General features: G+C 36.5%; 2 protein-coding genes across 7 annotated transcripts in view; both read right to left on the bottom strand.

Annotated features, from left to right (window-relative positions):
• LOC141483977 (uncharacterized) overlaps positions 1 to 2,047 on the bottom strand; it is a 42,596-nt gene extending 40,549 nt beyond the window's left edge. Inside the window, exon 1 of the mRNA XM_074179116.1 lies at positions 1,719 to 2,047. Within this exon, the coding sequence (XP_074035217.1) occupies positions 1,719 to 2,047 (329 nt within the window). The remainder of the gene's footprint in view (positions 1 to 1,718) is intronic.
• The window catches only part of DopEcR (G-protein coupled receptor DopEcR), a 133,270-nt gene that overhangs the window by 80,787 nt on the left and 37,024 nt on the right, over positions 1 to 15,459 (bottom strand). The window contains exon 1 of one of the 6 annotated variants that reach the window (XM_074178906.1): positions 2,142 to 2,291. The exons of the other annotated variants lie outside the window; for them this stretch is intronic. The gene's annotated coding sequence lies outside the window, so the exon portion shown is untranslated. Of the gene's footprint in view, positions 1 to 2,141; positions 2,292 to 15,459 lie in introns of those variants that run through there. 6 annotated transcript variants of the gene reach the window in all.

The following is a 15,459-nucleotide window of genomic DNA, read 5'->3' as shown; positions in this document are numbered from 1 at the left end:
GGAATCGAGCATTTTGTGTAATAAGCCTTCATGCCATACTCGGTCGAAGGCTTTCGAAATGTCCAGGAGGATGAGATTGACTGTCTTTCTATTGTTTAGCTCTGAAATGTAGTTTTAGACTAGTGTCAGGGCCTGCAGCTTGGTGGAGTAAGCCCTCCTGAAGCCGAATTGTTGATCAGGCAGAACATTTCGGTCTTCAACTTCTTCGGTCAGCCTTTGCAGCACAACGCGTTCAGCCAACTTAGCCGTTGAGCAAAGCAGACTAATCGGATGATGATTCTGAGGAAAAAGCAGGTTCTGGCCCTGTTTCGGAATCATGACAACTACAGCATGCTTCCATCTTCGGGGAAGTATCTGAGGGCGATTGAGCTGTTTATTATGTCCAATAGATATCTGATGAAGTTCTCCGGGAGCTGTTTCAACAACTTATTATTGATTGAATCAATTCCTGGAGCCTTCTTGGGTTTGGAGGCCCTAATGTACCCCCTCAGTTCTTCCTCCAAAGCTGGACGGATGACGTCGTCGTCATTTTCCCTAAGGATTCGCTGAACTCGTTGCACCAGCCGGATATCACGGTCAATATCATCATCCGGATCAACGTTGAGCTGGAACTGACTCCCCATTGCGAAACAGATGTCACTAACCTTCGGTCGTCTTGGCGGAGGTATTGCCGCTCTTTGCAGCTCCTGCATAACTCATCCCCGGGCGTGTGCGAGATGCTCCGACAGGACGCCTCCCAGGTGTGGGTGCATTTCGGGGGGGCATTTGCAGCCACCTTGGTTCTCCTGCGAACCTTGGGGATCTCAGGACAACCTCGGTAGTTCGCAGTATGCATCCCCTTGCAGTTGTTGCATTTTGGAGGATCTGCTCTTGGTTTTTTGCATTCACCTGGAAGGTGTCAGCCGGCGCACTAGACGCAGATGGGGATGGCTAAGCAGTTCCCTTGGCTATGCCCGAACCGCTGACATCGATGGCATTGCCCTACCAGTATCATCTGGTGTTGGGGCTCAACCTCAAATTTGACGTTAAGGAGGTCTCGTTCGTCATAAATATGTTTCTGATTTTGGCTCATTCGAACCAAAACCAGAGGAAGTGGACGATTTCCACGCATCATCCTGGAGACGAATGATGGCTGGAAACCTTTCGCCACCAAGGCATCCTCGATGTCTGCGGTCTCCAGATGTTCTGGGACTTCTCTGAAGACAGATCTGATTTGCCTGTCTTCAGGTAAGATGTACGTGTGGTGAGGGATTTTTTCCCCTAACCAGGAGTTTGGACATTTTCCTATAGTCCTCGATCGTAGAAGGCTGAACCTTGATGCCGTCGGCCAGGTTCACCGCTTTTGTGTAGTTAACCTTATGAAAGGTAGCAAGTTTCGTAAATTGAACACACTTGTCCTTCTGACGAACGACAATTGGGAGGACTCGTGTTTTCTTGTCGCTTTGGGGCGCTTCAGAACGCAAAGGGAGAGGAGAGACATTTCCCTGATCGTTGGGATTTCCAACCTGATCAAGATTTTTTGTTGACTGTCTTGGGCGACCCTGTATAGTTAAAATTGAGTTTTCCGATTTGTTTTCGTCGACCGACATTTCGTGTTCTCCATCCACAGAGGACTCTGTTATCGAAAGTTCCGACTGTGACGCACTATTTCTAGCTTCGTCTCGAAGCTTTGTTTTCTTGGCCACTTTTTTGGGCTTCGTGCCGGTATTTTTATTTACCGGAACAGCTGGCTTGAAAGGAAGAGGAGGAGAAGACGGCGTTTCTTATTGGCCGGTTCCTGCGGCTTGATTATATCTACCTTTTCTGTTTCTGATTGAGCAGTGAGGGTGGTGTTGACGGGAGTATCTTTGGGAGATATTTTCCGTGGCGGACGCTCGAGAAGATCTTTGACCCCTGATGGGGGAGCAGAGGGCTTCCGAACTGCCGCCCCGGGGCTGCCTCTCAGCAGCTCTGATGGACTCAGGCCCAAGCGGTCAAGCAATAAACCCATAAGGGTAATTACTTCACCCCTGTCCCTGGCCATCAAGCTGTCGAGCAGTTCCTCCATACTGCTATCAATATATCTCACACCCTTTGATGTCCCAAGGGCAGGCGATTATAAAATGAACAGTCTCGTAAAGTATAAATCTGAACGCACTTACCAGAAGCCTGGGCGGTTCTTGCGCACTATAACCAACGCACTCACTAACACGAGAGATCAACCACAGGTTAACGGCTGAACATCCACCAGAAACAATTGTTTTTATGGAAAATTTCTTCGAAATTATCACAGCGAAAATTAATTGACTTGTCAGTTTGACAGCTAACGTCAATTATAATAATGTCAAGGCCAAAAAAAACCATACAATAAATACATAGAAATGAACCGGCAGCGAAATAGTCCACGTGGACCGTAGACTTGGCGGTTCGTATTGGATACTTTTTACTAACCAAGTTTTATGATTGCCTGAAGAGTCATAAAATTAAATTTCAAGTCATGCCACGGTGACGAATACAAATCGGGGAAGGTTATCGCCGTCGTGTTCAGTTCAGGAACTGATCGCTTTGAGTGCAGTTGGTGCAGTTATAATTACTTAAAATTTTCAATATCTGTTCAATATGTGGCGTCCTTGGACAAGAACTAATAGTAATAACGAGTGTGATAACAACGCAGACTTTATCCAGTGTGGTAATTCCAATAGCGATGGTGAACAATGCGAAAAAGAGATACCAGTGAATGAGATTCGAATGCATTTGAATATTGAAACACAGAGACTATGTTTCAGTGTATATGAGAATATACATCTCAAGTTTGGTTTTAAGGAAAAAAAAACTATTACAAGCAACATCAGATTTGACCGAAATTCCTCTCTCAACTATACGTAAAATAGTCAAAAGCAAACCTCATGAACGCAAGACGCGATGTGATACGGGATTACCAAAACCTTTAAATGTTCATCTAATAAAATCATTGAAAAAAACAATATATGAGTATTACGAAAGCAATGAGATTCCTACAATTGAAATAATAAGGAAGAAATTGAATACTTCCGGCCATAACGTGAGCTGATGTGACAAAACCAGAACTGGATAAAAAACTAGAATTTAGATTTGAAATGAATATTTGAAGTACGAAAAGGAGTTATTTTGTAGGATTCACAGTTCATATAGAAGTATTTGTTTCGAGAAGGCTTCTTTTGTCCAGTTCGAATCTAAAAGTAACTTCTATGCATGATGGATGCTTCTTTGTGAAGGGTTCATTTTGGAATTGATTGTTTCTTCCTTCTTTTGGAAGTTTTCAACATTTTTGTATGAAGATGAATAAGTAGAAAGCCAAAAATCTTCCTTTCTTATCTGATGAATTATCATTTTGAATGAATAGTGAACGTTACTTAACAAAATTGCAGTGATTAACAGATTCAAAATTCGCAGTGGATGATGAAAGTCCCTAAGGAGCTTGGTGTGCAGTCTGGTAAAGTACATTATCAAAAAACTGGCCTACGTTTCTTCAACAGAATATGAAATTTGGTTGGAAGGAGGTGTACCTCTATATTGTATGCTTTCCGCTCGGGAATATTCCGAATAAATATATCTTGATCAGTGGATTGGCAGAAGGGACGCGGTCATATAAAATGGCTAGGAATTTCACCAGATTCAACCACTTTGGATCATTTTCTCTGGAAATTTCCAGAGAGTGGAGTTTATTTCAATAGACCTGAAAATATTGGTAACTCAGGATTCGTCAAGAAGTTCGTTCAATCACCACAGAAATAATAGAAAGTGTTCAGAAGTCCTTTCAATCAAGGCATTGAAATATCCTCAATAAACAGCAATCAAATCATCTATATAATTCTTTTTTTCTGTTTCACTATAAATCAGTCTCACATATAGAACGAATTGATCTTTTAGATGATTTGATAAATTAGTCTAGTAACCGAGTTATCTTGAAGAGTATATTGCTAATTGAATTCAAAGTAACATAAAGAGAGGTATGGAGTTGAAGATTGTGTGACAAAATTGAATCATCAAAAAGGAAGTAAACTCATTTGAAAATTTTTCCGAAACATTTTTGTCGATAATTTTGTATAGGGTGTTTTTCTAATTGTGGTAAAACATGTGTTCAGGAGCTAATTTTATGAAAAAACGTTCATATAAACATTGATCCGGAAATGCATGATTTCCAAGATGCAATGTATTTTACATTTATTGAAAAAATCTCTACTTGTATTAGTATCGTGAATATCCGTTATCACTAAAATTAATATAACTTGACAAATGACAAACAATTACTGTTTTCAATGCGTAGCGCTCTAGTTGTTTTTATCTTGCTTCTCGTTTTAATTTTTTTCCGGAAAATGAAACGAGTTTCAGTGGCGTATTGTTTCTGGACAATAATGTTGGTTGAACTATGAAGTCAATATTTTGTATTTGATTAAGGTTAAATGACCCTCTTATTACTGAAAATAACACTGCCAATATTCAAAAAATAAAGTTTCACACCTTGAAAACTTTTCATTTCCAGACTTACGTCAACTTTTTTTTTCATAAACTTCGTTCCTGAATACCACCTATCAATTTCAATCTTTCATATAGAGTACCTCTGGAACGGAATCTCGGATCACTTCTACTCTTATTATTTTCAAATGTAATCATGTCGATTGTAATAAGTTATTTCCTGCAAATGACTCAAAAATATATTTACCTGTTGAAACTATCGAAGATTGTAATACATTTAACGATAGTTAGAAAATATACAGACTTGGTGTGGTGTTAACAAAATATATCTTAATACATCCAAATGTAAAGTAGTTTCTTATAGTAGGAAAATGTCAATCATCAAGAAAATTATTCATTAGATACTATTTCACTGTCACGAAGTAACTCAAATGAAGATCTTGGTGTACAAGAGCTTCTCTTGAAGATAATCGAATACTCCCGTACAAGCAGTCTGGGTTACCCAAAAAACACAGAATACAGACTGCCCCCTCTTGAAAGTAATCGACGGTCTTGCGAGATTCAGAGATCAATCAAAAGTCATCATTTTATTACTACTTGATAAAAGTAAAGCTTTCGATTTAGTTAATTACGATTCACTCATCAGCAAGCTCAAGTTCATAGGATTCGATGACATTTCTCTTAAATGGATAACCAGCTATCTCACAGGCCAATCACAGAGGGTCAAACTGGATGATTACTCATGGTCATTTTTAAAAGAAACAATCTCAGCTGTACCTCAGGGAAGTATTTTAGGACCCTTGATGTTTATTTCTGATTACCCCACTTTCTTATCACATCGTCAAGTACATCTATACGCTGATGACAGACAGCTATATTTTTGTTCTCATTACACTGATACAGAAAGTTGCGTGGTCAATATAAACACAGATTTGCACAAAACATTCCTATACTCGGAGAATCATGGACTGAAAATCAATCCAAATAAAACTTTCGCCTTATGCATAGGGTATCAAAGACAAATAGTAGAAACTGAGTGTAACTTTAGGCTTACTCTTGATAGGTAACACAGATATTGACTGGGTAGACAGTGCTAGAAATCTTGGCGTAACCATAGATATTAGCTCTTTGTCGTTCCATGAACATGTGACAAACATTTTCAAAGTATCATTCTTCAAACTCAAATCGCTATATAAATTCAAGTATCAGTTATCAGAAGAAATCAAACTCAGGTTAGTTAAAACTCTTATTTACCCCCATATCGAGTATTGTTGTTCGGTGTATTACAATTTTTTGCCGCAATAAAAGAAGCAGAAGTTACAACATGAATAAAATGCTTGCATGCGATCCGTATGCTGTATACCATATCGTGAACATGTCACATCATTTTTGTTAAAAATGAAGGAGCTGAATGTGAGGTACAGAGTCCAATATTTGATAAAAACTTTTTTGTTTAAGTTACTTCAAACTAAAACACCTAGTTATTTATATAGTTTATCAAGCAAGCATTCTGACATATATATGGTCAATTTGAGAATCAACTCATTCAACATACCTAGTCACCGTACTTCCAAATTTCAAGGATGTTTTTCTTATATAGCCCCTTTTTATCTCAATGAAATTTTACCCCTTTCAAATCATAATATTCATCAATTTAAGAAAGAAATAAAATCACAGATGCTTACTACTCAGTGCTAATTTAAAATTCAATGTATGGTAGTGCAATGAAATTGTTAAATTGGCCAAAATAATGTTAAGAATATTAAGAGTTATTAGCAACTATATGATCTATAATTTTTTCTCTTTTCTATCATTGTTATGAAAGTAAATAATCATTTTCTTACACCCACTGTATAATTTTTGGGAGGGGTGGAAGATAGCCTTTGGCTAACCCTTTTCCTTTTATGTATGAATGTATTTTTCATGCATAATAAACGATATTATTATTATATGTATTTTGATCAAAATTTCAACCACATTAGATCGAAAGTAAGTGAAGAATTGAGAGTTTATGGCTTTATGGTTCGCAATTGTAGAGCTTTTTCGAATGTATCTGCTCTTAGTACTTTTTATTAAGCTTACGTGAGGTCAAAATTAGAATATGGCCCTATTCTATGGTCTCCATTCTACAGTTGCCATAATACATTGCTTGAAAAAGTTTAACGTTGTTTCCTTATGTTTATTTACTTCAAATCTTATGGTGTTTTTCCTGATGGAGCTATTCCAGATATTTCTCACCATAATATTCAATATTAAAAGTCTTGAGTTACGCAGAATACTCGCTGGGATAGTTTCTCTATATAAAATACTGCACAGCAATGTGGAAGGTTTGGAAGTGTTATCTCTTATAAATTTCTGTGTCCCTGTTTTTAGAACTAGAAGTACAAACACTTTTTACTGCTGCCTGGACAAAACCAATTTGTACCTCAAGTCACCTATCTTCAGCATTTGCTATGATTTCAATTTGATTTCAAATCTGTGATAACAATTTCAATTCCCTAGAATATATTGTTGAAACTGCATCTCAGTTTCTCATGGAACATTTTTTATTTATTTTGATCCGATACTTTTGAGAAACACTGTATAAACACAGTGTTGAATTGTTTATTCGTTCCAGTACAATCAAAATATAATTATTTGTCAATAACTCCACTTTTGTTCTATACAAATACTGCAAACACATAATCGTTCCCCGAACAAAGATCCAAAAGTTATGGAAATTTATTAATGGAAGTCTGAAAATTTTAATACGACTCGTTGGGTTATCTCGTTGCGGCGTTCTTTTGTTATGAAACTTCAGGAATACTTGAGAAGTTTCAAGTGGTTTCCAAAGTATGCACAAACATTTTCTCTTCTCCCTTATCTTCATTTAGCAGCATCTCTTTTTGAATAGGATTAAAATGGGATAAAAATATTCTCCGCGGTGATTGTGGAAGTATGGCTAGTAGGAAATTGATCTAGTACATTTGAACTGATATTCAAATTCAGTTTATTTGTTTTTGAAATGCAATTGCACTTTTCGTTATATCGAATAATCATTCACATTTTATTTGTGTCAATATTTATTTATCTTGATTTGATTTTATATAATTGAATGACACATTCAACATAACTGTTTATAAAATTTGTTTCATTTTAGGTGACTATTGATTTCTGATGTAACATGGATTGAAATTCACAATTCAGGGTGAATTGAATAACGAAATAACTGAAACATCAGTTCAAAATAGAAGACCAATTCACTTTTCATTGTGATGAAATGTGTACATATTTCAAAAATTTCTCAGACACGTACTCCTCTATAAACACAAACGACAACTCTTCAGGTCGTTTACCTAAAGAATTTTTCGACATTTGAATCATTCACCAATGTAAATCGGGCTGTCTATTATATGGTTTGCCGATGGTCTGCCCGATGATCTGTCTATGATCTGCCAGATTTAAATGAAAAATAAAAATTAAAAGATACCAAAACAAGTTATGTCACGACGTTTCGATTGTTAGTATTTACAATCGTCTTCGGGTGATAACTGGACTTATTCCTCCGAGATCTGACTATTTATAGGTCATTCGAGTGCTTTCACCCATCCCCTCTCTCCGCTCCATTGATTTTAAGGGGAGATGACCGTTTGACGGGAGTTGGTCGTTTTTCGCTTAATTAGCGGTTTCCATATGTAACGTTTCTCTACGCTAGCTTGACTGAATGCGTTGTTAGACAACAAATACGCGGCATCTTTGAATTTTCTCCTAAACCAGTGTTCCTCTTTGTGGATGATTTCAGCTTGAGCCCACTTGATGAGTCCAAACATGCTCTGCTATTCCAGATTTGCTGGCTTCTCCTCGCTGTGTGTATTACTCGTGCTCAGCAATGCGAACTTTCAATGGCCTCTTAGTTTCACCGATGTATGATTCTCCACACTCGCAGAGTATCCGGTAAATGCAAGTCTTGAAATCGCAGTCCGCAAAAAACCAGGCCACCAAACGCAAAACGTTTGGCCGGAAGTATTCAATTTCTTCCTTATGATTTCAGTTGTAGAAATCTCATTGCTTTTGAAACAGTCGTATAGTGTTTTATTCAATGATTTTATTAGATGAACATCTAAAGGTTTTGGTAATCCTGTATCACATCACCTCTTGCGTTCATAAGGTTTGTTTTTGAATATTTCATGTACAGTTGAGAAAGGAATTTCGGTCAAATATGATGTAGCTTGTGATAGTTTGTTTCTTTCGAAACCAAACTTGAGATGTAGATTCTTGTATAGATTGAAACATACTCTATATGTTTCGAAATTCAAATGTATCCGAATCTCATTCACTGGTATCTCTTTTTCGCATTGTTCACCATCGCTATTCGAATCACTACCCTGAAAAAAGTATGTGTTGTTATCACACTCGTTATTACTATTAGTACTAGTCCAAGGACGCCACATTTCAAACAGATAACAAAAATTTTAAGTAACTATAACTGCACCAATATCGAATTTCAACACTCAAATAGCGATCAGTTCCTGAACTAAACATCACGGCGATAACCTTCCCCGATTTCTATTCGTCACCGTAACATGACTTTAAATTTAATTTTATGACTCTTCAGCCAATGATGAAACTCTGTTAGTGAAAATTATCCAATACAAACCGCCAATTCTACAGTCCACGTGGACTAGTTCGCAGCCGATTCATTTCTATGTATTGGTTTTTTTGGCCTTTGAGAGTGGCGCAAACTTTAAGTGTACACAATATCGTTTACTTCGACTATACTAACTGAAGAAATGGTGAATGAAATAAGACTAGCGCCATCTATGTGTTAGGCCTGAGACTTTTCGGCCCATGTAGCATGTTCGTTCTCAAATACTGTTTGATGTTCGTGCTTTGACATGAATGAACTTGTATATTGAATGGTTACAATGATTTTCATTACACTACTCTACTTTGAACTAACAAGCCTATATAGCATGTCGTCAAGATAGGCTGCGAATTCTCTAAAGTGAGGTGTTTGAGGTCAAGCCTTTGAATTAGGACCACGGCGGTCATTGTTTCGGATGATTCGTGTATTAGGCGGCGGTTACATTGGATACGAATTCGTACGAAAATGTAGTCGTACGAATTCGTAAGAAAACGTGGAAAGTAAACAAATGCGTTTATTGACATGGTTGTGGTTATATTATATACTATTATACACTAGAAAATGCATGCACTAGCTTGCATTTTCAGTGTGCATTTTCAGTGTTTTCAGAGTGACAACATGGATTGCGAATTATTGATAACGTTAGTGCACGAAAGAAGATCCCTGTGGGATCAAAAAAGCAAACAGTATCACAACAGAGAGTTGAACAAAAAATTATGGAAAGAAGTAGCGACTGAAATGAAACTATGAAACTAGTAGGTATGTATTTCCGTTATCTATTTATATTTATTCAAGAATAATTTTTGTTTTAACACTACATAACAGTCTTATTTTCCAAATTGTGTTCAATGGGTGTTGAAATATTGCATAAATTTGTTCCTAATGTCATAGGCAGTACGAGTAGCTCTGTTAAAACTTCGTGTTCCAACGGTTCGATCACGTGTTTGTTGAGGGGCAGTATTTTGAATGACTTCTGAGCTTCCCTCCAAATCAATAATTATATTATGCAACAAGCAAATACATTTCACAATTAAATCGACTGGGAGCAATTTCAATTTCTGTTTTTAGAATTCTCCATTTTGAGGTATTTATACCAAAGGCGCATTCGACAAGGCGCCTTGCTCGGTAAAGGCAGTAATTGAATTTTTCTTGCTCCTGTGACAGATTTTGTCCAGAAAAAGGTCTCATTAGATACGGCTTTAACGGATAGGCCGCATCTCCGACGAAAACGTGTGGAACAATAATATTTGTACCCGGCAACGTCTTCGGTCCAGGTACACAGAATGTATTCTGTTCAAGATGATAGTAAAGCGATGAAGTAGTGAAAATACCAACATCACTCTGCTTTCCATAACTTCCAACTTCAATACTTATAAACTTATATCGGGCATCCACCAAACCTTGAAGCACAATCGAAAAATATTTTTTATAATTGAAATAGAATGACCCAGATTTCGCAGGACATTTAATTCTAATATGCTTGCCGTCAATTGCTCCTACACAATTGGGAAATTTCCATGTTGTATAAAACTGTTCAGCAATGGATGAAAACATTGATTCTGTTGGAAAAGGCATATGCTTTTGGTTTAAATTATTCCATATAGCCTCACAGGTTTCATAAACCACTTGTCGAATAGTTGTATGTGACATTCGAAATGAAAATCCCAATGATCGAAAACTAGCGCCAGTTCCAAGCTTCCTAAAACAAAATATGTAGATTTTCAAGAATTCAAATAATTAATCATTTAAATTTTTTCAGATGATGTTGTGCGTCAAAAATGGCGAGGATTACGTGATACCTTCAGGAAGGAAATTTCTAAATTGGACCAAAAAAGGAGTGGAGATGGTGCTGATGAGGAACCACAATCAAAGTGGCAATATTTCACAAATATGATCTTTTTAAAAGATCAGATTACACCCAGGAAAACAACAGATAACATTGAAAATGCTACACAGTATTCAAATGGTGCTGAGATGGAAGAAGATGCAACAGTAGGTCCAATGAATACTGACGATCAGTCCCAACTAGAAATTGAACCTTGCGATCTGTCCCAACTAGAAATTGAAACTGAAATAAACCAACAATCATCCTCCAATAACAAGAAGAGGTCAGCAACGGATCACTCAAAATCAAACAAAACTAATTCTTACCAAAAAAAACAAAACTTGTTAAAGATGACGCAATACAAGAACTGATGCATATTGGAAAATAAAAATTACAACAATTCAAGCAGCATTTGGAGCATAAGCAGGATGATGACACCTACTTTCTACTAAGTCTCCTGCCATATATTCAGTCACTGCCCGTGTACAGAAAGCTTTTTCTTAGATCGAAAATCTTACAGTTGGTTATGCAGGAACATGAAATCGTTTCTTTTCCAGAAAGTCAGCACCCATCGACTTCTCGTCAGTTTATTCCAATCCCACGTCCATCACCGATATATAGTACGACCTCAACAGAGTACTCACAGCCACCGACTCCTGTACAGCACACAAACGAATCTTCATCTGGTTTTATTACTGATTATACGGGTGGTACTGCAGCAGGATATTTAACCAACTTTCAGCAAAATACTTTTTGATAATTTATAAATTATAATGTACGTTAATGAAAATAACATTTTTACTTACCTTAATGTTATAATCAGTTTATGATTTGGTGATATGCACTCCCGGAAATTTGACTGCTTAGAAATGTGACTCTCAATATTCTCTAATATATAGTGGAATGTGGATTGTGTCATTCTCGTGTATTCGAAAAATGTTTCATTATTTCTTCTTAATTCTTCATATGACCTTCCGAACTCTCCCTTTCCATTTCTGGATAAAAAATATGTGTCAACCCATTTTCCTCTTTTTTCTTTCAGTAACTAATGGTGATGATTCAAACTGATAAAACTTTGACAGCGAATCCATAATCACTACTGTTTTCGTATGAACGAATTCGTATCCAATGTAACCACTGCCTAAATTACTGTATACGTGTCATTGAGGTTGCACTGTATTTGTGATTGGTGATTCCGCGGACTTTCCGTATTGGGAACCGAATTTCTGAAAGTAAGAACTTGGTTATCCTCAGTTCAAACAAATTTCGACTAGATGCTTCCATATAGAATGTTGAAGATATTCCTGTGGTTTATAGTGAAAGAAAGAACCTGAACCCTTGAACTATAAAAGAACTTTCGGCAAAGCTGCTTCGATTATAACAAAGCTAATATAGAAGGGATTCTGGTCTTCTGTGAATTAATTTTATGCTTGAGAGTATCCTCCCAAGTTTTAGTTAGTATCATTCTTGAAACAACATTTAGATTGTAGGCTCGTTTCCCTTAATTGGGTTTTCTTGAAGCGTTTGTTATCCATCTTTGCCTGTTCATTCAACTTGGTTTAACTTCATCAATTTTCTGACGTGATGTGAATTATTTTACAGCCAGCTCTCATCTCGTTTCTCCGATGAGAGTTTTCAGTAGGATCATATTCAATTATAGATCAGTGATTATGGTTCTAATAGAATTTATATTGCGAGTCTTTTCAATTCATTCGTTTTATTAAATGAAAGTTGATTAGTGTAATACTGTATTATTCAAAGATATTATCCATTACTTTTCGCTATCTATCTCCTGAAAAGATATCAGATTCAGCAAGCTTTCATGGTGTCCACATTTGGCACAATTAGTGTCTTCCTGAAAATTCTCTGTTCAATTCTGTTTGCGTCTCCAATCAGGCGGATGGCTATTTTCTGGATCTCATCCAGCAACTTCAGGGTATGTTTAGGGGCAGAGCTCCAAACATGAGAACAATACTCTAAAAAAGGTTTGATCTGAGCTTTATAAAGCATCAAAAGTTGCTGAGGTTTGTATAGTTTTCTGGTTCGGAATAGTGTTCCAAGCTTTTGAGAAGCAGCCTTTGCAATTCCAGCAACATGATTGTACTAAGACATATTGGTGTCCATTTCAACTCCCAACAAACTTATCGAAGCAGAAAGCGAAAATGTCTGACATTATTATATCCGGTTCGGAGACATTTATCTTCTTGGAGAAAACCGATGCCTAGGTTTTGGTGGCATTGAAATGAACCTGGTTGCTTTCATTCCAATTCGAAATCACCTCTAGATCCTCATTAAAATATGCAACTTCCTGCTGCCGGTGAAGATGTGCCTTCGTAGCAGATGTCCTTGAATCCAAATGGACTGACGAGACAAGTGTGCTGTCGTCAGCAAAGCAATATAGTGGATTCTTGGTTTTTAACAATAAAGATAAAATACTCTAGGTCCAACGTTTGAATAAAATGTAAAATATAGCATCAATGATGAGTCTCTAATTCATTCGACTTCAACAAGAACATTAGTTTCAAACATTGTTAATTCTATAAAATACACTTCAAAACATGTGAATATTTTTTAGTTTTGCAGATGGTGTAATTCTCACTCTTTAAAATAAATATAATTCAAGTAGTGTGCTATTTTTCCCAAGTTTTCACACCATATACTTTATGTTTAACGGGTAAACAATAAAAAAATATATTTGACTTTTAACCATTCCTTAAACATTTGTAAAACTTGTTTGTTTTTGGGATATTATCTCTCCTATTGAGAAGTTCATTTTTTTCAGCACTTATAGACTTTGTTGATAAGTCCTAGAGAAGATATTTTTGTAGACAATATTTTAATGTATAATAAAAGGTTATTTTATATTATTTCATTATGTTTTAGCATGTTTTGGAGATTTTCAAATTGTTGTATTATATATTCACTAAAAGTTGATTATTTCGAAGATTTTCACGAAAAAAAACCGTTAGAATTTTTTTATAGAGAATTTCATGATATTTCAAAAATCAATGTCATCATCAACTAATTAAGAAACGACTGCTTTCATGGAAAAAGAAGCATGATATAGTGAAAACTTGTCTAAAGATAATGATTTTTTACTGATTTTTTTCTGGACCACACGACGTGTGGATAAGGATAAGGCCTACGTTTAAAGATTAGTTTGCAATTTATCAACTCCATCGGTTAACGATTCATTTGTTCTCCGAACTCAACTCAAATATGAAAATTGGAAAACTGATTTTAAAAGAAGTATTTTTTCACAATCTTTGTTGTTCTGCTATTGGCTAGAAATTTGAAGTTATTTGACCATATCGTTAAACTGTGTCAAAATTATGTGTATTGAAAGAATAAATCATACATCTCTTTCAAAAAACATGAAGCAACAGATTCGTACTAAGATATTTTTATATATTTTTTTGTGATTTCGTGTTTAGATCGGTCCTGCAAGTGCTCATAAACACAAATACAAAAATATTCAACTCTGTCGTGTGCTTTTTATATCGCGTGAGCTGATGTGGTTGATCATTGAAAAGAATGAGGTTTCTCCTCATTATATTCCTGTTTCAAATTTTCGTAAATGAATCAGTGTGAATATAAAATATTCCTTGATAGATCGCATGTATGCTCCGTGATGTAATATATATTTTAAAAACGTTTTACCTAGAGTTCGATTATATTAGTCAACACGATTTGAAATCGTCACGACAGAAACGGGAAGCAGTAGAATTCCGTTTTACATGTTCAGGTTAGGTTAGATATTTTTATGTATTTATTTATCGTGATTTCGTGTTTAGATCGGTCCTGCAAGTGCTCATAAACACAAAAACAAAAAAAATCAACTCTGTCGTGTGTTTTTCATAACGGGAGATTTTTTAAGAGGTATAGGATTTGATTTTCAAAACAACACAAAAAATTTGAAAATATTGATGAAATCTTTATTAGAATCGATAGAACGATCAATATAATTTAATGTTTGAAAAAGATTTCATGCAAATGTTGTCCGCGGCTCCGCTTTAGATGGCCCATGCGCAAGGTCCAATTTTGGCACACTCTCTCTAACATATCGACCGGTATTTCACGTATAAATGCGTCAATATTGGCTTCCAGAGCGTCAGTCGTTGCTGGTTTATCCCTGTAGACATGAACCTCAGCATGACCCCACAAGAAATAATCCAAAGGCGTTAAATCACAGTTGTTGAAACCACATGTCAGGCATGTTCAATTCTTCCATTTTGGGCAACAAAAAGTCGTCAAATATCACACGGTAGCGCTCGCCATTCACAGTAACGTTCCGGCCATTGTCGTCTTTGAAGAAGTACGGCCCAATGATGCCACCGAACTTTAATCCACACCAAACAGTGACTTTTTCGGGATGCATCGGTAGCTCTTGCAATGCTTGTGGCTGGTCTTAACTCCAGATGCGGCAATTTTGCTTGTTGACGTATCCATTCAACCAGAAATGAGCGTCGTCGCTGAACACAATTTTTCGATAGTAATGTGGATCTTCCTCCAACTTTGCCAGCATCGATTCACCAAATGTTAGACGTTGTGGAAGGTCGTGTGGCTTCGATTCTTG

This window comes from Leptinotarsa decemlineata, unplaced genomic scaffold, assembly GCF_025532065.1.
Source record: "Leptinotarsa decemlineata unplaced genomic scaffold, Ldec_3_MD MMD2_tig00004307_RagTag_RagTag, whole genome shotgun sequence".
Lineage (NCBI taxonomy): Eukaryota > Metazoa > Arthropoda > Insecta > Coleoptera > Chrysomelidae > Leptinotarsa > Leptinotarsa decemlineata.
This window is presented reverse-complemented; position numbering and strand designations above follow the sequence as displayed.